This window comes from Poecilia reticulata, chromosome 6 (assembly GCF_904066995.2).
Source record: "Poecilia reticulata chromosome 6, P_reticulata-male-v2, whole genome shotgun sequence".
Lineage (NCBI taxonomy): Eukaryota > Metazoa > Chordata > Actinopteri > Cyprinodontiformes > Poeciliidae > Poecilia > Poecilia reticulata.
In genome coordinates this window covers 20,815,644-20,839,475 of record NC_088835.1, presented here as the reverse complement: position 1 = coordinate 20,839,475, position 23,832 = coordinate 20,815,644, and the positions used below count along the sequence as shown (strand labels likewise).

General features: G+C 38.3%; 1 protein-coding gene and 1 long non-coding RNA gene across 5 annotated transcripts in view; one reads left to right on the top strand and one right to left on the bottom strand.

The window, feature by feature from the left end:
• The window catches only part of sema3d (sema domain, immunoglobulin domain (Ig), short basic domain, secreted, (semaphorin) 3D), a 37,954-nt gene extending 15,371 nt beyond the window's left edge, over positions 1-22,583 (top strand). For 3 of the 4 annotated variants that reach the window (XM_081608149.1, XM_081608148.1, XM_081608150.1), the window contains exons 3-18: positions 752-912; positions 2,778-2,840; positions 2,999-3,118; positions 3,219-3,312; positions 4,184-4,312; positions 6,052-6,188; positions 8,949-9,063; positions 9,291-9,360; positions 9,444-9,588; positions 10,174-10,396; positions 10,559-10,647; positions 10,881-10,922; positions 12,646-12,803; positions 14,651-14,715; positions 14,868-15,007; positions 21,502-22,583. In XM_081608149.1, coding sequence (XP_081464275.1) covers positions 752-912; positions 2,778-2,840; positions 2,999-3,118; positions 3,219-3,312; positions 4,184-4,312; positions 6,052-6,188; positions 8,949-9,063; positions 9,291-9,360; positions 9,444-9,588; positions 10,174-10,396; positions 10,559-10,647; positions 10,881-10,922; positions 12,646-12,803; positions 14,651-14,715; positions 14,868-15,007; positions 21,502-21,957 — 2,207 coding nt within the window. In that variant the 3' untranslated portion in view covers positions 21,958-22,583. The remainder of the gene's footprint in view (positions 1-751; positions 913-2,777; positions 2,841-2,998; positions 3,119-3,218; positions 3,313-4,183; positions 4,313-6,051; positions 6,189-8,948; positions 9,064-9,290; positions 9,361-9,443; positions 9,589-10,173; positions 10,397-10,558; positions 10,648-10,880; positions 10,923-12,645; positions 12,804-14,650; positions 14,716-14,867; positions 15,008-21,501) is intronic. The other variant, XM_081608151.1, reaches the window with a different exon arrangement.
• LOC145551993 (uncharacterized) overlaps positions 10,518-23,832 on the bottom strand; it is a 112,861-nt gene continuing 99,546 nt past the window's right edge. Inside the window, exon 3 of the long non-coding RNA XR_014087906.1 lies at positions 10,518-10,666. This is a non-coding gene — a long non-coding RNA (uncharacterized LOC145551993). The remainder of the gene's footprint in view (positions 10,667-23,832) is intronic.

Here is a 23,832-nt window from a genome sequence, read left to right as displayed (position 1 = left end):
ACTTCAAAACAAACTGACAAGCCAGGATGATGGCTCTGACAACTTTTGAAAAGTTAATTCATAACATTTAGTTTAAAACTTGGGTGAAAAATGTGAAAAAATGCCAACCTCAGAAGGAAGTGCAAAAGACTGTTTGATGATGCTGGCGAAAGCATTATCCACTGTAAAACAAGTTATTTATTGAAATATTGTGAGAAGAGAGCACTTTCCAAAATAGATGGCATCATGAAGAAATAATATCATGTGTTAATATTAAAGCCTTGCATGATGTAACAGCTGAGCAACATATGTTCGTCATTCCCTTATCAACTCTGCAGCCACAGCTCATGTTTATGATGCCCAGTCATCTGAAAATGACGCTTTGTGGACAATTAAAGCACAGTTCAGTAAAATACACAATCGCCTGAAATATCTGCTTTTAAAAACTCGGATTTGAACTGCTAGGTGCTTTGTCCTGAAAGGTAGTGGTAGAGACATGTGCACTTATCACCAGTGTCAATATGTCAGCTCTTCATCACCGAGTGTAGCTGGAGTGTTGAGCCAAGGTGGATTAAGTAAATCCAAGATGAATTCAACACACTGTGTTTTTCTCCTAATCAGGCAGCCTTATACTGGTCTGCAAACAATAATGCTCCTCCACTGAAATGTGCACTGTAATTTTATCCAAGATGGTGCACTTTTTTTACTTGTAAGCTACGTGTTTGCAAAGAATTTTAATCTCCCTGTTCGTCTCTTTCTTGTCTCGGATCAGAATTGCTTCAGGCTGGAAGTATCTATCTGTTTGCGGGCCCTGCCGATGGCCTGCACTCCCACTCTCTGCTGCTGGATGAGGAGAGAGGCAGTCTTTTGCTCGGAGCTAGGGATCACATCTACCTGCTTGACCCGGACAATGTGGGCAAAACCCCAAGGAAGGTAGCAGCTACACGGAGGAGAAATATACAATGCGTAGAAGGCGACAGAATGACTGAAATCTGAACTACAAATAAACAGATGCTCATTTCCTGCATCCAAGACATTGCTTAGGAAGACCTCAAGCTATTTACAGGCTCTTCAACCACTCCTTGATGGAGCAGTAATTGTAGAAAATAAATTAAAGCATGATTCCTCCATGCATATTATCTGAACTATTCAGTTTAGATCTATGCTTGGAGACACTTAAAACTCCCTGACCTCAGTTATTTGCTGTGAGTAGGAAAATGGAACATTCAGTCATTTAGTTTCATCCCATGACACTTAAACCTCTCCTACCATTAAGTGGGCTGACGTAAGGCACTTTTTTTTCCCCACTCTAATTTGGCTGAAAGGCACTCAGGCATGTTTTGTTTTAGAGAAGCGCTCACCTTTCAGTCAGCAGCAGTCTGCATCTGTCTGTCTGCTGAGGTCAGGGTCGCCATGTTCGAGGGCACGTGCGTGCACGCTCTCCGACAAATGCGTACATAAACATTTGCCGTGTACGCACACTCGCCATTTTGCGTCTACACAAACACATGCGTTCAGATGGGTGCCATATGTTAGGGATTGTGGATGTGAGCGTGTGTTTATGCAGCTGAGGTTGATCCATCAGTGAAAGGACTGTTTATTTGATCTTTATCAAGTTGTTCTGATAGTCATGCTTTCAAAGTGTTGCCTTTCTGGTTGCCTCTTGGGCCATCGATGGTGATACCGACGAAGATATGAACCAAAAGTTTCAATCTCTGAGACTCGTGCGGTTAGCCCAGACTGTGAAAGTGATTCCTACCTGCACACGTAGTGTTTCTGAGAGGAGACGCAACTGATATAGGATGAACAGAAAAGGAGCGTAAATATTAACGCTCATTCCAGGCGTTCCTGCCTTATTGTTGATCTTTGGTGTGCTGGAAAAGTTTTACTATATTTTTTATGCTTGTGTAGAAGCAGTGACAAAACCAGGTGGGAAAATACTCTGTATATGCTTTAACCCCTCAGTAAAGCCTTCCCACATGCACCAGTATTGTAACACTGTAGTCTCTGTATGAATTCCTTTTCTATGAGCAGTACTGACGATGGCTCTCCTTGACAGAGCTACAGGAGGCAGCAAACTAAGCAGATAAGCCAGTTATAACACATGTATGAACAAAGAAAGACTATTGGAGAAGGGCTCTCTGTCCTACCAGAGCTTAAAACGTTGATATAGGTCACACCTTTATTAGTTTGATTTTTGAAGCACTGGGAGTATAAATAGTGCAAGACTTGGCAAGAACACAACTTTTTAAAGGTAATTCAGAAAATGGCGAAATCTTTGAGTAGATTCTGGCTTTGACCTTTGCTTGTTCTCTCTACTGTCTTTCATGTTGGCTTTAGGTCTGTAAGCAAAAAAGAAACATATGTCTGGCTTTAACCTGTCTGGTCTCAGAGTTCAGTCTGCTCTTGTTTTAAGCCTTAAAAAGCCTCTAAAAGGGCTTCAAAAGGCTCTTGGTTGCACTAAAGCTGACATTAGGTTAACAGGTCAAGACTTTTCTCAGTTCTGCATTTTAACAAGCCCTATAAAATCCTATATTTTGTTTGTTAAGTAGCCAATATAGATATAGTAAAAAAAGGGAGAATCTGCATTCTCCCTGTAAAATGTGTCCACTGTGTTTATAGACTATACAAGATTATTGATGTCATTGCAGATTCATTATGATGTGATTACTTCATGTGGCTAAGATATGCAGATTACAATGCGAATGACAACATGGAATCATTATGGGGCTCAAGTTTTATATTTTGACAATACTGTTGAGCCGGAAAAAAACACTCACATACTTATCTGTCATTAGATCCACTGGCCTGCTCTGAGAGACAGAGTTGAAACATGCAAACTTGCTGGGAAAAGTACAAATGTGAGTATTTTCATAAAATAAAAAAAAATCTTTCAATAGAATCTTCATTCCTTAGTCTGTCCACAAGCTGTATTGTAAATTTTACAGGCTTTTCATCATATTTATTGTCCTACTGTACCTCATCTTTCCTCTGTTTTTTCTGTCCCTGCTTGTTCCAGTTGGAATGTGCTAACTTTGTAAGAGTCCTCCACAATTACAACCGGACACATGTCTACGCCTGTGGGACAGGAGCCTTCCACCCCACCTGTGCTTTCATTGAAATTTCTGGGCAGAGAGAGGTGAAGTATAAATGAGTGAATATCAAATGAAAATTCCTTGGCTGTATTTCAAGGGTAGTGTTAAAAAGTCTACCCAATATTACTCTCCTTGAAACCACAGGATGGTGTTTTCCAACTGTTGCCTAATACAGCAGATTCTGGCAGGTTGAAGTGTCCTTTCGATCCGTTGCAGCCGTTCACCTCAGTCCTTTCAGGTAAATAACATCCGTTTTGCAAACTTATACAATGAGTCATTTTTATTTATGCAGAGCCTTAAACTTTCATACAAAAATGTGCATTCCTATGTTTATTTTCTAAACTGTCCTCCTACGGGGCTTCAGTGTTAGAAATAGACAAGTTGACGTTTCTCAGGGAACAAGAAAGTCATTTTTGCTGACAGTCATTAACAACAAATGTTTGTCAACCTTTCTGCCATTTGTTGCATATGCTAACAGAAACCTTTTCTGCTTTGCATTTTTGGGTTTACATAAGTTAGACACCAGGCAAAAGTAAGCAGCTTTTAATGAAAACTCAAGTTTTTGTTATGTTACAGTCTAAAACTTAATTTATGTTATTGGCATTTTATGACACGTAAGTGCACAATCTTGAAATGGAAGGAAAGCACTTCATTTCAAAATATTTTAAAATATAAATCAGAACATTTTGACATTCTGATGTCGTGAGTCCACAAAGCTGCAAGCCTTTTGGGGTATGCCTATTCCAGTTTTTGCACGTCCGGAGACTAACATGTTTGCCCACTTTTATTTACAAAATCAGTCAATATGATTGAATAAAGTGTCTGGCTAGACATTCTTCATTTGGTTTGGGTCTGGATTTTGTCTCGCACATTGTAAGACATGAGCATTCTTATTTCTAAGCCACTGCATCGTAGCGCTGACCATGTGTTTACTGTTGTTGTGCTGGTAGAATATAAGCCTTTGCAGCGGTCTCGCATCACTTTTGATCTCTAGCATAAAATATAACAAAATACATTGGTGGTTGTAACGATGCAACGTGAAACAGTTCTAGGGGTAGGATTTTTTTTTGTAAATAAAAATAAATCAAACAAATCAAATATCTCTCCAGATCAGTACCTGTATGTGGGCACATCATCAGACTTTCTGGGAAAAGACACTACGTTCACGCGCTCCTTAGGTCCTCCGCCTGACCAGCACTACATACGCACAGACATCTCTGAAGACTACTGGATCAACGGTATGTACGCCCTTGCACATCTCCACATTAACATGCAGAGTGCACTCAGAACTTGTTTGCTTTTTTGTAATACTTTCAGCCTCACCGCAGACACAAAGAGCCGCCTGTAGCCTCAGGATGATTATTGGCATTCCACAGAAAAGGAAACAGTCTACTTATTCATTTCACTGGAACTTTTATATGAATGCCACAACTGAACGGGGGCCACACCTACAGGGGAATTTACAGTGTGCCACAAAGTTCAGAGTCTGAGTCAAATGCACACACACATAACAGCATGCACAGTCACTGAGCAGGGAGACCTCTCTGCATGTGCGTTTTCGGTTTAAAGTGCTTCACAACCACCGACAGACTGTCGTGTATCAACAGTTGTCTCCAGAATCTAAATCTTTGCACATGGTCTCAACATTTCACAACCACATGGTCAGGGATGTTTGGACTAATTTTGTCTGTCTCGGCCTCGGTGTCTCTTGCTGTGTGTAAACAGCTTGTGCCGGTGGTGGGGCAGACAGAGAGCACCCCATCTCGTTGAGCGTCTCTCTTCCTGTGAGCCTGTGCAACATCTTCCCAGAGCTGTATGACTAAAATGACCTCCTGTCGAGCGTGTTAGAAGCAGTTTATTAAGCTGTTCTTGTTGGGGGAATTACCCTCTGGTGTTTGGCTTGGCTTAAAGACGTGGAGCTAATGTTGATGTACTGTCACTGAAGCGGTCAAACTTTTTGTCCTGTCCCTCCCCTGAATCTGGATAGAGATGGGAACATGCTGTTTCCATTTATTGCACCCAGCACAGTGTTCATTAGTTTTGTTCAAGCTGATCAGTGTTTACTTTCTGATATGAGTAAAACATGAAATACAGAAATCATTAGTTAAATACAAAAACATACTTTAGATAGAAACAACAATAGAACAACACAAACGCCGTTTTCATTAGCCCTCTATTTTCCTTCAGTCATTGTGATAGTCACACCACTTAGTTTTCTGCACCACATTTAAATTTATCGAAATTGGGTGTCTGAAATTGAGGGCCTCTCTCTTTGGCCAAAAGTATTATTAGGACACAATGAATAGAGTAAATAAATTTGGATTTATGATAAATCACCATATATTGCAATACTGGTATTGTATACTTTGAAATTACTATTACTTTCCAATATTCTTTCAAGCCTTTATCCATAGGATGTATATAGGCAAAACTTTTCATTGCCAAATCTGCATAGGTGAATTGTATCACATGCACTACACTTTGTAGAAATTTTAACCCTCCTGCTGTCTTAGGGCGACACTCAGGAGGAGCTAGCATAATTGGCCAATTGGATCGACTCTAATTGCCCTCAGTTCCCACACCTAATGCATATTAATGGAAGCTGAGATGCTAGAGCTCATAGAGAGTGGTAAGGATCTTATGTGATGGTAAAGAAAGAAAAGAGCCGGAAACTGTGGATATGTTATTGAAATTCAGTTTCACCTCCTTCACCTTCTCAGACATGGCTAAACAGGCATGTATTTAAATGATAAAAATCCAAATCTTCTTTCTGTTACTTTATTTGTTTATGCACCAAAACACTAGGTGTTTAGAGGCATAAACTATGAGGCTTATGCTATGTCAAGTGAAACAGGAATTAACTGTTACCATGAGGTGCACTGTAGTTTAAAACCCACATGACATTAGGTTTAATGGAGAAACCATTACCAGTCTCTTATGTTCTCTCTTCCTTCTTTCCTTTCCTCTGTGTCTGCAGAGGCCAGGTTTATTTCTGCTCATCCCATCGCTGACACTTACAATCCTGATGATGACAAGATATACTTTTTCTTCCGCGAGGTGTCGTGGGAGGGCAACGACAAGAGCATTCTCTCCCGAGTGGCTCGTGTGTGCAAGGTGAGATATTACTTGAGGAAAGTGTGGACAGGGGGAGTTTCTCAGAAGAAGCAGCACAGTGCCATGCAAAAGTATATATATATATATATATATAAATTTTAGTCATGAGTACAACTGTTTGCAATGTTATATATATATAATATCCGGTTTCCTCCCATATATATATATATACAACCATATATTTGTGGTTGTAAGAGAGTTTTTTTTCTCTCTTACAACCACAAATGTGGTTGTAAGAAATGTCGTTGTAACACACATTATTGATAGATGTTGTTCTATCATTTTTTTCGATAGACCAACAAAAGATGACATATTTTTAAAATGGACATAAAATTACTCATGGTTTTCAAAAATGTTGGATAAATATAAATACACGCTTTACTTTTCATATTTGCTTTCTTGCTAAACGGCTCTTTTTAGACAGACATTTGTGCAATAAAAAAACTCTTATTTGCACAGATGGGACCTGTGTTGTTGCATTGGCCAATGCAATAGACCAGTGGTCCTCAAACTACGGCCCGCCACCCCCTGAACAATACCAGAGAGCATTCAGATTTGTTTTCATATATGTTTGTTATGAACGCCACATTCCGCGGTATATATATTATAGTATATATTCCGCCGCAATATATAATAGTCAGTCCCAGTGACCGTTTCACTAACGGTTTTTGCCCATGTGCTTTCTGGGTAAAAAACAATTGCCTGCCTTCTGTAAGGCAGGCAGAAAGGATATAAAGGAGATTCTTTTGAATTATGACCTTATTTGATTCTTTTTTTCCCCACCATCTTATACCCTGGAGTACTTCTTACATCTTTTTTCTTACCTTTACATTCCTTATTGGTGGATGACTATTTTCTTCTATGTGAAAGGACATACTTAAGGGCCCTTAAGATTAATTCACTTTGATGACGGTCACCATGTGAAGCATCTTTCGTAAGTGCATGCATTTTTCGAAAGGGGACACTTACCCACATTCTTGTTTTTGAATGTACCAAACCCTATCCGTCTTGTATAACTCATCCACTTACCTTTCCATGCCCCACTTGAGAACTCCAAGCAAAGCTCGGTCAAACATTGCAATTTGAGGAAAGTAATTCACATGCAAAGATGAAACATGAGTTGTTTTGTAGAAAATGCTTTCATTTCAGAACTCCCTTCAAACAATCTCCACTTCTATTTTTTTCCTCTTAGTTTGTTCTTAAATATGACAATTATATAAAGGGTCTCATTAGTACTAACTATGCAGCAGTTCTAGGAAGGCCCAAATATAATGAATCGCTATAAATCTATACCAGAGGTAACAAAGTCCAGTCCTTAGAAAGCTACTATACAGGTTTTGACTGTGCTATAACCTTTAGATGTATCCCTTCTCCAACACAAATGAATTAATTTCTGGCCTATCAGGCCTGTGCGGAGCTGCATGACATGTTAATGAAGGAAATCCGTCATTTGATCCGGCTGCGTTGGACATGGGCACCATTGATTTGGAGGTAGTTAGTACGTCTTAGAAATGGAATAAATTTGCAAATGAGTAAATAAATATGTCAGTGTATGTTATATATGAATAAATAACTTAATTTGTCTCATAAAATGTTTATTCATTATGTGTAAAAGTCATGAACAGTTTTATTCTTCTTTCATCGTCCTGCACCATGAAATTAACGTTGCCTGCCTAATTAGAGTCTAACATTCGGCAGAGGATGTCGACTTCAGGCCAACATTTTTTAAACTTATTTGATAGTCCTGTTCTACAGCTCAGAATTAATTTACTTTGGTGCCAGCACTACCCACTGCAGTCAACAGGTGGGGCTAAAACTTTGATTGTGAAATTGTTCTGTCATTGACAGGTTAACAAATCAGACATTAAAATTTATCTGTTAAGCAAAAGTGAATTACATTATGTATGTTATGATGCACTGCTACGCAGAAACCAGGAAGAAATTAGCTAAATAAAGAAATGCATATTTGGGAATTTGCAACATGTTAAATTATTATTATTATTACTATTATTATTGGCTGCACAGCGGCGCAGTTGGTAGAGCTGTTGCCTTGCAGCAAGAAGGTTCTGGGTTCAATTCCCGGCCCCGGTCTTTCTGGATAGAGTTTGCATGTTCTCCCTGTGCATGCGTGGGTTTTCTCCGGTGGGTTTTCTCCGGGTACTCCGGTTTCCTCCCACAGTCCAAAAACATGACTGTCAGGTTAATTTGCCTCTCCAAATTGCCCATAGGTGTGAGTGTGTGTGTACATGGTTGTTTGTCCTGTGTGTCTCTGTGTTGCCCTGCGACAGACTGGCGACCTGTCCAGGGTGACCCCGCCTTTCGCCCGGTACGTTAGCTGGAGATAGGCACCAGCACCCCTCCCAACCCCATTAAGGGACAAGGGTGTAAAGAAAATGGATGGATTATTGTTATTTTTACAGATTTTAATTCTTAAACATTTAAGGCAATGCACTATAACCATTTAAAGAATCATTAGTGCTTCATATCATTATATCCAAATGTAAAACAATACATTAAATTATACTATTAGAACTTTGTAAGTAATTAAATTATTAATCTGTTTATTAGATTAGAACATTTTTAGGGCTTTGCACATATCTAGGCATGTTGTTCAGACAAATAGTGAGAGTAGTCAAAGTCAGAAGTTGTGTGCACCTCCACTATGAAGATCACCTGGACTCTACAGCTCTATTAAAAGTTCCTCATGGCATTATGGAACATCAGACCATGGTTTTGTGATTACTTGCTGTTGTGTTTCAGAATGATGTCGGCGGGCTTCGGAGTCTAACCAATAAGTGGACCACCTTCCTCAAAGCCAGGCTTGTGTGTTCAATTCCAGGACCAGATGGTGTGGACACACACTTTGATGAGCTCCGTAAGTGACTATGTGATTCAAAAGTGAGTCAGGACAATAAAATGACTTTTTTATCTTCTAACAGTGTTTTTCTGTGAGCATTTTATTTAATGAGTAATTGAATCAGCACATGCACAGTGGTAGATGTAGCCAATAATAGATTCCAGGTGAAAGCTGTAGAGTGGTGTCATTTAAAATAACCTTTGTGTTTCTCTTCTTTTATTTCTTTTTTTTTTTTTTTTTTGAAGAGGACATCTTTCTGCTTCCTACCAGAGATGAAAAAAACCCCATAGTGTATGCAGTCTTCTCTACTTCCAGGTAGGTCACGTTTTGTATCATGTTCACAAACGTCTTCTTTCACCCCTGGCTTACATTGTTCCGCATTTGACCATTTCTTTAAGTTCCATTTTCCGGGGCTCAGCAGTATGTGTATATAGCATGGCAGACATAAGGGCGGCGTTCAATGGACCATACGCCCACAAAGAGGGGCCCGACCACAGATGGGTGGAATACGAGGGGAGAATACCATATCCCCGTCCTGGAACGGTATGTTGTCCGACACATAGATGATTACAGAAAGAAAAATTGGGTCTTTCCTGGCTATAGATGTTATTTGGACAAGTCGGGGAACAAAAACACCCCACAGCTTTCTTTTAAATTACAAAATCATAAACATTACCGAATTTAAATGTGGAGGATTAAAGCGTGAAACACTGAAGAAGCTGCAGGGTATGTTATCATCTGCTTACTCGGCGTCATTACAAATGACCTAACCTTGGCTTTCACGAGGTTAAATGACATGTTAATCAGGTTCTCATTTAATTTGTTTAAGAATTCTAATCAAGGCAGTGAACAGGATGCTTGGGGGATGTGGTGCTTTATAAACCTCAGGTGCACAATTGAGTGAGGGCTCAGTATGAGCTATGGCAAACAATAAAGCAGGGGAGTGGGGATGCACAGATGTTTCACATTAGATTGTGTCATGCAGTTGTCGTTTTTACCACTAGATGGAGACATACATAGGGAAATGTGATGAAAGGATGTTCTTAATAGTTTAAAATATATCCAACAAAACATCTGTAATAATAATAAAAAAAAAGGGGGGGAATCATTTTTCTCTTGTTCTTTTAGTGCCCCAGTAAGACGTATGATCCAAGAATCAAAACCACCAAAGACTTTCCAGATGAGGTGATCAGTTTTATTCGATTCCACCCACTGATGCACCACTCAGTTTACCCTCTGGCTGGTCGACCGGTCTTCACACGTGTCCGAGTGGATTACTCCCTGACTCACATTGTGGTGGACAGGGTTATGGCAGATGATGGGCAATATGAGGTCATGTTCCTGGGAACAGGTGAGACTTTTTTTTTAAACACCAGAGGGCAGTGGATCACATAGACTCAGCAAATCCTCATGTCTAGACAAAGACTGAATATACTGGGTATAAAATCAACTATACACACAATATGCATGGCTTCCATAAGAAATAAAACTTTTATTTCTGTCTCTGCTGCAGATGCTGGTTCTGTTCTGAAGGTGGTGAGCATCACTCAAGAGAAGTGGTCAACAGAGGAAGTGATTCTTGAGGAGCTCCAGGTCTTCCAGGTGAGATATACATCTTAACCTTTGACACACAAATATAAAAAAAGATTTGCTTTCAGACATATTGTAGTAATTTTGTGGTTGTCAGTGGAGCAGCTGTCTCATAAAACCACAACATGGTTGCCCTGCCTTTCTAATTGTCATGCCTTTTGTATATTCAACAACATCACCTATTATTTTTTCCTTAAACCAATGCCGCAGTGTTTTTGAGGTGTTTTCCGATCTTGTTTCTTCAGGTTTCATCTCCCATCTTAACATTGGAGATTTCTTCTAAAAAGGTACATTACCCATGTTGCCCTCACAGCCTTACATCAGTGTGTCTACATCACATTTCTGTTCGCCCTTTCGATAATTCACACCTCACGCATTCCGTATGTCTCATGACGCATGCCTGATGTGTCACAAGACGAGCTTTTTTATTTGCCCTTTGCTTACACATGCATTCAGGTTGACACTGCGTTAGACTGTCCTCCTTCTCCTGCAGCTCTTTCACTCTTCCATCTAATTGCATTGGGGTCAGAGGTGTCAGTAGACACTTCAGCCCCAATCACAACTGCTATTAATCCTGAACACTGTCTGACCTGTTTGTGCCTGCCTGTTGTTGTTTCCAGACATGTCAGGCCGTATCCTTTGAGTTGCATTTGTTGGCATTTTGAAGCTAATAATAAATTGTAACATACAATTAGTAACTAACAGACACCCTAATATCGGATACAAAGTGCTCTGTTTTGTAGTTGTGCTTAGTTAAAAAAGTTACTTTAGTGATGCCATTTTTCTTTGTAATTACCACAAAAATTCCCAGCTTTTGAAAGAAATAGCTCATTACATGACAGAGGAAAAAAACAGTGCTTTCCTCTACGTCAATAGTACATTTCATCTTGGCCACAGTTTTAACAGTTATCAATAACTTTCTGGCATAATTTTGGTGGAAATATCTAAGTTTCATGCCTACGACCAGCACCCCATAGATAACAACCTATATATGAATATTAAAGAAAAAAAACATAAAATAAAACATTGTTGCACTTTTTATGGTCTCTTTGTCTTGCACAAGAAAACTGTTCCACAACTTCAATTTCAGAAATATTAGAACATGAGTTGAAGTGAAAATCTCAAATATCATTTGTTATGTCATTTTCTGCAATATCAAATATAAAGCAAATTATTGTTCACAGATATCTAATCCGCATGATTAAAGAATAAAATAGTTATTACACTTTTCAGCTTCTAACACTAAATCACATTTCAAAAACTGTCATAATTCTCAGGGCAGCTCTCCTGTTTTTACAAAGTCCTCTGATATGGGAGAAAAATTCCCCCAATCACTGATAATTTCAGGTCTTAAGGAACTGACTCATCTAGCATCTCAAGGAACTTCTCATTTTCAAATATAACAAACTGCCAGTGAAAGCAGATGCAGTTATGGGAACATCAGAGGCTTACGGGATTAAACCCGTTTGAGTTATGACTGCAAAACGGCCTAAAGAAAACATGATAAACATGAAGATGAACAAAAACAATCGATAAATAAAATAATCAACATTTTCAATTTAAAAACAATTTATGCTGCTAAATTACTGAATAAGAAACACATCAGCTAAAGAACAAAAACATTTAGTTTACTCTGTTATTTAGGTTCGTCAACCATCAGACTGGTGCAAATGCTGTTATTCCCATTCAGCATTTGTTGAATGCAAATGTTGAATTTGCATTCAGCTTTTAAGTGCTTCAGGAAACCCTGATTATTCACATAACTTCTTAAAAAATATCTCATCATTCTTCAATGGTGCAAATGTCAACACTACTCTGGCTTTTTTTCATTTATATATAAAATGTTATTTCAATGTGGAAAGACAGCAGTTGAAATAAACCATTTAAAGGCCCAAATTAACATTGTGTTTATGCCAAAAATGACTGAATGGTAACATCTTACAGGAACCTTATATAGCTTCTTTTTTTTTTTTTAAACAAATTCTACAATAATGTTGTGTTTGATTTTAGCAGCAACTGTACGTGGGTTCCAGGGAAGGTCTCGCTCAAGTTTCCCTCAGCAGATGTCACCTGTATGGCCAGGCCTGTGCTGAATGCTGCCTAGCACGAGACCCCTACTGCGCGTGGGATGGACACACATGCTCCCGATATGTCCCGGCATCTAAGAGGTGGGAAATGAGATGCAGCTGTGCAGTTCATACGTAGTTTTTTTTTTCCGGTACATGTTTGTGTTCTTGAAAGAATTGTTGTTTAGCTTGGGATCTTCTGAAAATCTCATGTTGTGCTTTATGTTTTTATTAGATCTTTTTGGTACGAGCAAATTGTTTTGTAGAGAGACACTTTTTTTGATGTGTCCTCTAAAAATGCTTTGGTTAGAATTAGAATTTTGTTTCCATAATTTATTCCGCACCCCGTCTCAGTGTCACCATTGTTAAACAAGCTGTGTATGTCGTTTTCCCATGTTTTTGTTATTTGTCCTTTCATGCATGTGTCTAAACTCTACAGAAACAAGACCCAACAGTTATGGGTCACACTGCCTTATTATTAGACCGTGGGGATGCTGTTTTTGTTTTGGAATTAGTGGAGGCCCTGCTTTCTTGGTTTCCCCTGATCTTTGAAAGTAGATCTTAAGTGATTATGTGCTACAGATGTCCCAGGAGGAAGTGGAGGAAGAAACAATATAAACTAAGGGAGTCCAAGTGAGCAACATCACAAAAGAGGACAAGTAAATTCTTGTCTGGTGTGAAATTTCAGAATTATTTCCTGTGAAGCTGTTTGACAGAAAAAGAAATAGAATTAAACATATTGAAGTAACATTTCTACTTCAGGAATCTTATCCTGGGGCAGTTCTGTAAATGCCACTGTTTCCACTGCAGTTACTGCTAAAAAATGATCAGTGTTAAAATGTTCCCCATAAAACGGCCCTGGTAGGAAGACAGCTGTTATGAAATTTCTCCTAACCTCCAGTAGGGATATTTAAGGTAGGAAGGAAGGAGGGAAGGAGCATGTCCAATGGGAACATTCTTAAGTCAAAGTAATGTTTGGATTTTAAATCATCTTTTCTGCTCCACAAATGCAGTCAAGCTGGAATTCTGCATTTATGAAATACATTTTACTTCATAACAGCACTGAAGTCATCCCCCCCACCCCACAAATCACAGGCTTTTACGCTTGTAAGAGGGGACTTTTCCTATTTTTCTCCTTCACTTGACAACACTCCTCTGTTACAAGTACAGAGCGGGAGGACAAAGAGACGCATCAAACTGTCAACAGATGTAATTTAAAGAAACCGCAGCAGCAGTCAAAACTGAAACAACAAAAAGACTTGGGCAGATTAAGTGTTAATTAGGTTTCTAGGTTTGAAGATTCACAGTGACATAATTCAACCATGCCAAATCAGAATACAAGTAAATGAAATGCAGCTTCTTCAGTAAAGAAAAAATACACCTGCATACCTTTTATAAATAATAAAGGAAACAAATTGAGTTGTGACTGTAAAACCTTTGGTGTTTATTTTGCATTCTGGTTTGCCATCCTTGCCTGGGGTCTTACTGCGTGGAATTTGCTTGTTCTCCCCATGTGGATTCTATCCAGGTGCTGCGGCTTCCTCCCATAATCCAAAACATGACTGCTAGGCTAACTAGCACTAGGCTAACTGGTGTGTCCCAGGCTTGATTGTTCTGGATTACCATTCAATGACCGCAGGACCGTGCACAGAGAAGCAAAGCCATCTTAGAACTGTTTGTAAAGCAAATATAATTTGTATAAAATAAGCAAAAAGGGATGCCAATGTAAATCTATCAGTTTAGCTTTATCAACAAATGTGTCGATTTGTGTACATGATCACTGCGTTTTTCTACTTTCACATTTGTGAAATTGTAAGATCTACTAAGAAGGAGATTTAAATTTCCTGTAACACCAAGCCATAAACTACAAGAAAGGTACAAATCATTTTTGTACATGACTGCATAAAGCTTAACGAATGTAGATGAATGTATTTGTCTTTGCTTTTCAGACGTTCCAGAAGACAGGACATTAAAAATGGAGATCCTGCCATTCAGTGCTGGGACACAGAAGACAGTATGTAGACTTTATTCTGCTTGGAGACGTGTGTTGTAGATCACATTAACAATGTTTCCCACTATGCACATTATTCACTTGCTACAATGTAGGTAGATTAATTAATAAGATTCACAGTTGGATAATTACCTATTTTTGTTTTACGTTTTCAGGTCACGGTGGCGGCAACGTGGAGGAGAGAGTTCTTTTTGGAGTTCAGAACAACTCCACCTTCCTTGAATGCATCCCAAAGTCTCAACAGGCCCAAATCCGGTGGTACATGCAAAAATTGGGATCTGAACGCAGGGAAGAGGTCAGTGCTCATAATAATCCACAGATTTTTGCACAAACCAGCCAAACACTCTGGCATGAACAGTTTAATGTCTTCCCAACTTACTCCTCTTTCTCTAAGATTTCTGAAGACAGCCATTATTGCTTTCTTTGGATGTACCTCAGTTCTTTTTTCTTTTGCTGGTGGATCAGAAAGCATGGACGTTATTGGGCCAAAGACAATTATAGCTTACAAAAGAATGTTACAGTATACAGAAACTTTATATTTGACTTCAGCCTCTCTGGCTCTGAAGTCAGAGTGTTGAACACTTGGCTACAGTTTTCATCACTCCCTGTGTAGTTGACGTTTATGGGTATTTATGACTTTCCATAATTTTTTGCACCTTTCCTGTCCTTGAGGGAGGTAAGGAATGACTTACTTTAACCAGACGCACCCAAAGGGATAATGAAGCAGAAGTGAAATGTGCAAAACTGTATTATGAAAGTGAATTTTAATCAACATTTTACTGCCACTACTTATTTTGTCAATGATCTGGATCTTGCAGATAGGTGTGCGTGTGTTGTGTGTTGCTGTATTACTAAGTATCTGACCGATACCAAGTAAATACAGAAATAGTATCACTGATACGGATTTCGATACTGATGCTTTTTCCCTGAAATATTGCTATCAATGAATTATTTAGTGGTTTGACTTCAGTTAGTTATTTACAGTTGTAATAAATATATATTAGGCAAATAAAAGCATTTTAACTATAAAATGACACAAATAGAAATAAAATACTTTTTTTTCAGTTTCAGTAACATTTTTTTTCCCACTGCCTGATGGCTTTAATCGGTATGTTATAATGACAACTCTGGTCACATATTATATTGTGAAAGCCGAGAGAGACAGAGAGGTGTACTGTTTGTGCAGACAGTGTCGGAATGAAGCTGTGCTTATGAGGGAATTGAACAGGCTGAATTTAAAAGAAAACATACCTTTGTAATGTTTGAGCACAAACATTACAAAGGTATGACATCCTGGTAAGACGTCACATTTTAATTCCTGTGTATGTGCTGACATGAACTACTTGAGGAAATTCAAGGAATTTGCTGAATATACAGGTCCTTCTCAAAAAATAGCATATTGTGATAAAATTCATTATTTTCCATAATGTAATGATAAAAATTAAACTGTCATATATTTTAGATTCATTGCACACCAACTGAAATATTTCAGGTCTTTTATTGTTTTAATACTGATGATTTTGGCATACAGCTCATGAAAACCCAAAATTCCTATCTCAAAAAATTAGCATATCATGAAAAGGTTCTCTGAACAAGCAGTTAACCTCATCATCTGAATCAACAAAGTAACTCTAAACACCTGCAAAAGATTCCTGAGGTTTTTAAAAACTCCCAGCCTGGTTCATTACTCAAAACCTCAATCATGGGTAAGACTGCTGACCTGACTGATGTCCAGAAGGCCATCATTGACACCCTCAAGCAAGAGGGTAAGACACAGAAAGAAATTTCTGAATTAATAGGCTGTTCGCAGAGTGCTGTATCAAGGAACCTCAGTGGGAAGTCTGTGGGAAGGAAAAAGTGTGGCAGAAAACGCTGCACAACGAGAAGAGGTGACCGGACCCTGAGGAAGATTGTTGAGAAGGGCCGATTCCAGACCTTGGGGGACCTGTGGAAGCAGTGGACTGAGTCTGGAGTAGAAACATCCAGAGCCACCATGCACAGGCGTGTGCAGGAAATGGGCTACAGGTGCTGCATTCCCCAGGTCAAGTTACTTTTGAACCAGAAACAGCGGCAGAAGAGCCTGACCTGGGCTGCAGAGAAGCAGCACTGGACTGTTGCTCAGTGGTCCAAAGTACTTTTTTTGGATGAAAGCAAATTTTGCATGTCATTCAGAAATCAAGGTACCAGAGTCTGGAGGAAGACTGGGGAGGAGGAAATGCCAAAATGCCAGAAGTCCAGTTTTAAGTACCCACACTCAGTGATGGTCTGGGGAGCCATGTCAGCTGCTGGTGTCGGTCACTGTGTTTATCAAGGGGCAGGGTCAATGCGCAGCTATCAGGAGATTTGAAGCACTTCATGCTCCATCTGCTGAAAAGCTTTATGGGATGTAGATATATTTTCAGACAACCTGGCACCTGTCACAGTGCCAAAACCACTGGTATTACTGACCATGGTGTTACTGTACTCAATTGGCCTGCAACTCTCCTGACCTGAACCCCATAGAGAATCTGTGGGATATTGTGAAGAGAAAGTTGAGAGACGCATGACCAAAACTCTGGATGAGCTTAAGGCCGCTATCCAAGCATCCTGGGCCTCCATAACACCTCAGCAGTGCCACAGGCTGATTGCCTCCATACCACACTGTATTGAAGGCTGCAAAAGGATTTCTGACCAAGTATCGAGTGCATAACTGAACATAATTATTTGAAGGTTGACTTTTTTGGTATTAAAGCGCTTTTCTTTTATTGGTCGGATGAAATATGCTAATTTTTTGAGATAGGAATTTTGGTTTTTAGGAGCTGTATGCCAAAATCATCAGTATTAAAACAATAAAATACCTGAAATATTTCAGTTGGTGTGCAATGAATCTAAAATATATGACAGTTTAATTTTTATCATTACATTATGGAAAATAATTAACTTCATCACAATATGCAATTTTTTTTAGAAGGACCTGTATAGAAGAGAAGCTGCAAATAAAAGTGTTAACCACCACTCACCTTGGTACTCATATCAATATGTAGATTGATATGCCCAGCCCTTCTGGCAGATAAGAAATTAATCCTTTGGATTAGTTTGATTGAGACCAAAGAGGCACAACTCACAACTAAAAAATTTCCCTCTGTAAAAACATGGTTTTCAAATCAACAACAAAGATGTACTGTTTAGACAAGAAATCGAAATAACTGATATTATTAGTAGAAACTAGTTGACGTGGAACATGATAAAAACTCCAAAGAGGGAAAAAGCCCATACTTAAAAGATCTATTATTTTTAAGTAGAATATATGAAAGTTTATGTTCAGAAGTTTTTCTTTAAGTCTGATAGGGAAGCATTACAGACTTTGTATTTAACTAGAAAATCCAAAAATATATGTATAATTATATATTTTTTACCTAAACAGAAAGCTCTTATACAATGGTTTAAATGCCTATTTTAAGAACTGCAGACGAGGAAAACCTAAAATTGTCAGAAACTACTTTGCATGCAAAGTATTCCAACATGTGAGTTGCCTTTGGCTTCAATTGGGAATCCAACAGCTGTTTTCCAACTGTGTTCTAAAACTCTTGGTCATAAAGATTTAAGACAAGCAGAGGTGCAAAGAAAAACATGAGGTGGAAAAGATGATTTAATTTGTAGAAATAGACTCATTAGCTATACTTTCCTTCACTGAAACAACAAAGATATATTTATTCAGCCCTTCTTTCTCCTGTCCAAACATTTAAAGTCTTGTTTCTCCCATTGTTAATGGCCCTCCTGCTGGCTAACTTACACACTCCTCATCTCTGACTCCAATTTTCTTTTCTTCTAATTTACCCTCTCAGTTGTCTGCTTTTGGCTTTATGTCTCAGGAGAGAATCTAAGTCCAGACAGGTGCAATGGACTCCTGCCTTACATACTCTGACTAAGGAAAACACCTTGTTCTTTTGTCTTTGGTGTGTTTGTCTGTCTCTGTATTTATCTTTGCAACCCCACAGCGGAAACCATAACAAAACACTCACAATGCACAGCCATGTGTTTTAGGGTAGTTCACATAAAGGGATGTTTACTATGTTTTTGTCTAGGAATGCAGTGATAGTTGACCTGTTGCACCAAAGTAATGGTGTATATTCAAAGTCTTCCTGTGAAGATCCTCTAAGTTATAGAACAAAGTAAAGATTAAATGAAACACATAATATTAATTCAGAGAATTGGTTAGTTTTGCAACAGCCAGGTTTCTTTTGTGTTTTATTTATCATAATGTGCAAATTAAATATTTAATGCAACAATAAATGTTTTAAGAATAAAATACTAAAACCTTAGATCTCCTTCAGACTAAAATTCCAGCAGCCATTGAATGAATGTATGTTTATTTAACTGACTAAAACAAACAATTACGTTCAACAGAAACCACTCACATATGTTAGAAATTTTTTAAATGACCTAAGTTCAGTAAAAAAGGATTTTTAACAGAACATATTGTGGCTATGCCTCAACCATTTTAGGAAGAAAATCTTGACTTGACAGTGTGTAGCTGCCACATCAACAACACAGCATGTGGCTCATCTACAAAGTGAGTCACAAAAGTTTACTGCTAAACAAGCTGGCTGTTCACAAAGGACTTTGTCAAAGAACTTAATGGGAAATTGAGTGAAAGGAAAAAGTGAAATTCACAGACAATTACATTCTTGAAAGGATGTAATTGTGAAACCTTTGGTAAAAGAGACGCTGAAATAAGAAGCAGACCTCAGATTTCCGACAGTTCGTCTCAAAGTCCAACATCTAAATCATTACCATCAGGCGCACCACTGTCCTATTCAGAGGCTGTAACCATAACAGTAGCAGCTTCCCTATGTTGTGTTTATAAAATTCTTATCTACAGTATCTAAGTTTAATATTTTCCTCCTCCTCTGTTTTTCTGTATTCTGACCAATTTCCACTATAAGCCTTACATTTCTATCCCACCCTAATCACCTCACACTTTCTATTATGATGCTGCTCAGTTTGTAGACTTGGTTTTCTCGTATCTTTCATGTTGTCTAGACAGCTTCTCTCTGTGTTTTCCCCTCTGTGTTTTGATGGAGACATCCTCAGCCAGCTGCAGTCTGCACCTGCAATGTAATGCTCACTCTTGTTTTTATCCCACCACTAAGGTTATTAAAGATATTAACTGAAGAAATGTAGCTGTCACACTCACAACATCCTTGCAAGTGTGTATGTTCACCCCCTGGAGTCTGAAATATTTTACCATTAAAAAATAACTCGTGAGAAAGGCATGGATAATGATAAAATGCATGCCGTGTTCATTAAATCAAGGCTTGCCCTCTTTTACAACATGTGAATTTAATTTGATACTTAAGGTGTCAGGGTAACTAAAAGAAAATACAAATATGCATCTGGGTGTGTCTTCAATGCAGAATTGTTACTTTGATGTGCTGCATTGCCATTATTTTTGGAGTGGTTAAATCACACACCATGGTACAAATATACGCAAATAAAACAGACCATCTGGGTGAGTTTAAATGTCTGGTGCCGTTTCTTAGTCACGGATGCCTTTATTTCGGACTGTGGAGAAGCTTAAAAGACCCAAAATGAGCACATAAACGCTGATTGGATTGTTTTAAATTGAGAAAGACTTTTATATGTTCGGAAAAAAACTCACGTTTTGCCAAGTCACTGCAGTGTATTAGAACACGGCAATGTGATGGAGTAGGTAATATAACACATGTCATATATATTTACAGCCCTTCAGTGGCTGCAAATATGTACTGTATGTATTTTATTGTGATTTATGTCACACACCAACACAAATCAGTGCATAAAGATTTGGTAAATGGAAGGAAAAATATAACTTTGACATTCAGTGTTTCCTTTGTTAATGTCAATCACGTTTTTTCAGCGGGAACAGAAAACTGTATAAATGTTTAATGGGTGTGAATACCTTTGCAGTGAACTGTAGACACTAACATTCACAAGGAAAAACAAATCTGTCACACACATAAAATTCATGTTACTTATAACTTCAAATAGTCACAGGAGGACTATGGATGTTTACTTTTAAAGAAGTCAGACATGCACAAGCAGTAACACAGTGCACACACACACACACACACACGCACTGGTTTCTCATGCTCCTTCATGGTCATCTTAACACTGCTGCATTGCTTCAAGTTGAAACAGAAGCAATGCCACGTGATTAATCATCTGGTTGGTAAAGAATGGCAGAATCCGAAATACTGAACTGCTGTAGATGTCCAGGTTTCTATTCTGAGCTCTTGGATGAGTCATCAACACAATGTTGGATCTAATTTGCTAGGCTTGGGCTAATTCTGGAAAAGTTCCCACATTTTTCCACGTTTTCTTCATTTGACAATAATGACTTTCACAGTGGCTCATTTCAGTCCCAAAGTCTTTAGGCCCTTCTCATGCTGAGATGGGTCATAAGGAGACTTATTTTTTTCTTCTTGAATTTCTTCAAATCAGGGCATATTGCCTTGTGTTTGAGATCTTTTACCATTGTTCATTATCGTTATCTGACAGATTGTATTTAAGCAATATTTTGATATCAGGTTGTTGTTGTCCATAATAAATGTAGTTGGAAACTCATGTGTATCACAAAAGCAAAATTACAGAAATAGATTTTTTTTTTTAGATTACATACACTTTCAAACTTAATACCATATTGAGTATTTCTATTTTTTTTTTTTTATAGCAGAAGGATTCTTGAGTTTTCTTTATTTGAAAACAGATGTGATCTTTTCATCTCAATCTCTCTGATGAGTCTCTGTCATGTTTGTTTTTTCCTCCCAGGTCAGGCTGGACGATCGTGTTGTCCACACAGACCGAGGACTTCTAATTCGCTCCCTCCATGCCTCTGACGTTGGCATATACTTCTGTGTGGCTCAGGAACACACACACTTCACACACACTCTCCTTCGTCTCACGCTGCAGCTTCTCACACACGGACAACTTGACAAAAAACCAAAGCTCAGCGAAGACGTCGTAGAGCTGCACCATAACGCAGAGGCCCGTCAACGTTACAAGGACTATTTGAGAGTAATGAGCTCTCCCTTCCACTCCTTAGAAGAGTACTGCGATTCACTTTGGCTGGATAAGAGGGCGTCCAGGATGAGAGGGAAAAGTTTAGGACATGGCAAATGGAAACACATACAGGACATGAAGAAGAATAGAAACAGGAGACACCACAGGGACAGAGAGGAAGACAAAGAGAGAAAGAGCAGAGGGAGGGTAATTAGGGCAGTGTGAAGGCGAAGAAGAGGGACAAGACATGAATATTTTTATAAACAAACTTCTTCTGTACATCTAAGAATGGGGTTAAGGGTGAAACTAGTGGGACACAGAAATGTAAAGTTGCTGCCCTAAATGAGGTTCTGACAAAGTTCTGCCAATTTGATGTCTGACTAATTATCCAAATGTTTCCAAACCTTTACACTTTTTTTCTTTTTTTCATCTGTATGTTTATACCTTGGGAAGTGAAAACAATACTGATTGCATACATGGGTAACTACACAATTATTTTATAGTGACAAAGCAGTTTTTGCAACTTTATCGTCTATAAGCTTTAAAGCCATATTTCTTTCTCCAGCTGAATTCCATCAACACAACACTGTTTAATAAAAAAATGTTAAAGGTAAAATAAAAATACTTAAGGAAAATTTGACGACATTGCATAAATGTTAAATTAGTGTAAATATTTATGTAACATGTACAGTAAGTGTAGCATTCTACTTTTTCTGCAATACCATTTTGTATTTCTAAAAAAATATGTTATGTTGTATTTCCTCCCTCCTGTTTGATGTAGACTTGATAGATTTTGTTAATTTACTAGTGTTTCAAAAAGATATTTAAATAAAATTACCTCACATTCGTGATCAGTTTTATTTTATTTTTCCCATTATGAGCAGAAATGGAATCAAACACAGTCATTGCTGCACTTAAAGTGCACAAAAAAAAAAAATGGGTTAGGGTTAGTTCAGCTGAGCCTCTCCTGATTTAGCAGCTCAATTCCCCCTGCGCTGTGCAGATGCCACAATGATTCAGGACCAGCTGGTCTGTTGTTCGATGTGAGTGTGGGTAATAGCAAGCGGGCATTTTCAGGAACATGAAAAACAATACATTTCTCTAAAATGTTTTTAGGGAAAAAAAAAGTTTAGAAAGCTTGAAAAGTAAATGAAGTAGCAAGTGTTATATAACCAAAAGCACCTGACCTGATTTACATTTTATAATTACATAAAATTCAAATCGATAGAGCATTTGTGCATCACATACTCCACACAGTAACATATTTTCTTCTATGCAATGCATTGCTGTGACAGCAGAATACGTCCAAATTAAACAGGGTTGTTGATTAAATGAATGTTTAATTATCGTTGATGTAAGAGCTGAATATTTTTGCACTCGTCTACTTTGTGTTTATTCACAGTGAAATTTCATGCTTGCTATAACAGAGATAATAAATATTTTAGGCACTTCCTCCTTGTTTATAGTTTATTTATCAGTCAGCTACAGAGAGCAAACTGCTTTCTCCTCTCCAAAAAGGAAACTATAAAGGGACACCAGAGCGGCACAATAACACGCAGTGAAAAAGCTCAGAGCAAGTCCAACATGTTCCTTTCACATTTCTTGCTTAATGTAATAGAATCTTAAGAAGTTTGTTTATTTCTAACATTGGCAGAAAATATGTACTACCTTTAGAATGCTGTAGTAATTAGGTCGACATGTTTTTTTAAAAATCGGGGAGAATTAATCGCACTGTTAAGTAAAATAACTGCATGCTAGACACATCGATCTGCTTAGACTTTTTTTATTAGGACTTTTTTAACATTGGTAACTTTTTATCCTGGATAGAAAGGTTTGCTCAATAAATCCGATGGTTCTTCTTAATACGTTCCCTGTGCGTGGTTAACCCGGAGGTTAACATAACCTTTACATTTGAATGGAGAAAAGTCATTAGGAGATGATTTAGTGGTATGATCTGTGGCTAGACAGGATTTCTAGAAGGAAGTGGTGAATTTGATGTGATTGGAGTAATGAGAGTCCTTAGGGAATCTCTGTGGAAGAGCTATGAAATAATGGCACATTGCCATTAAAAAACATTGATTTACTTGTGTCCACTGATCC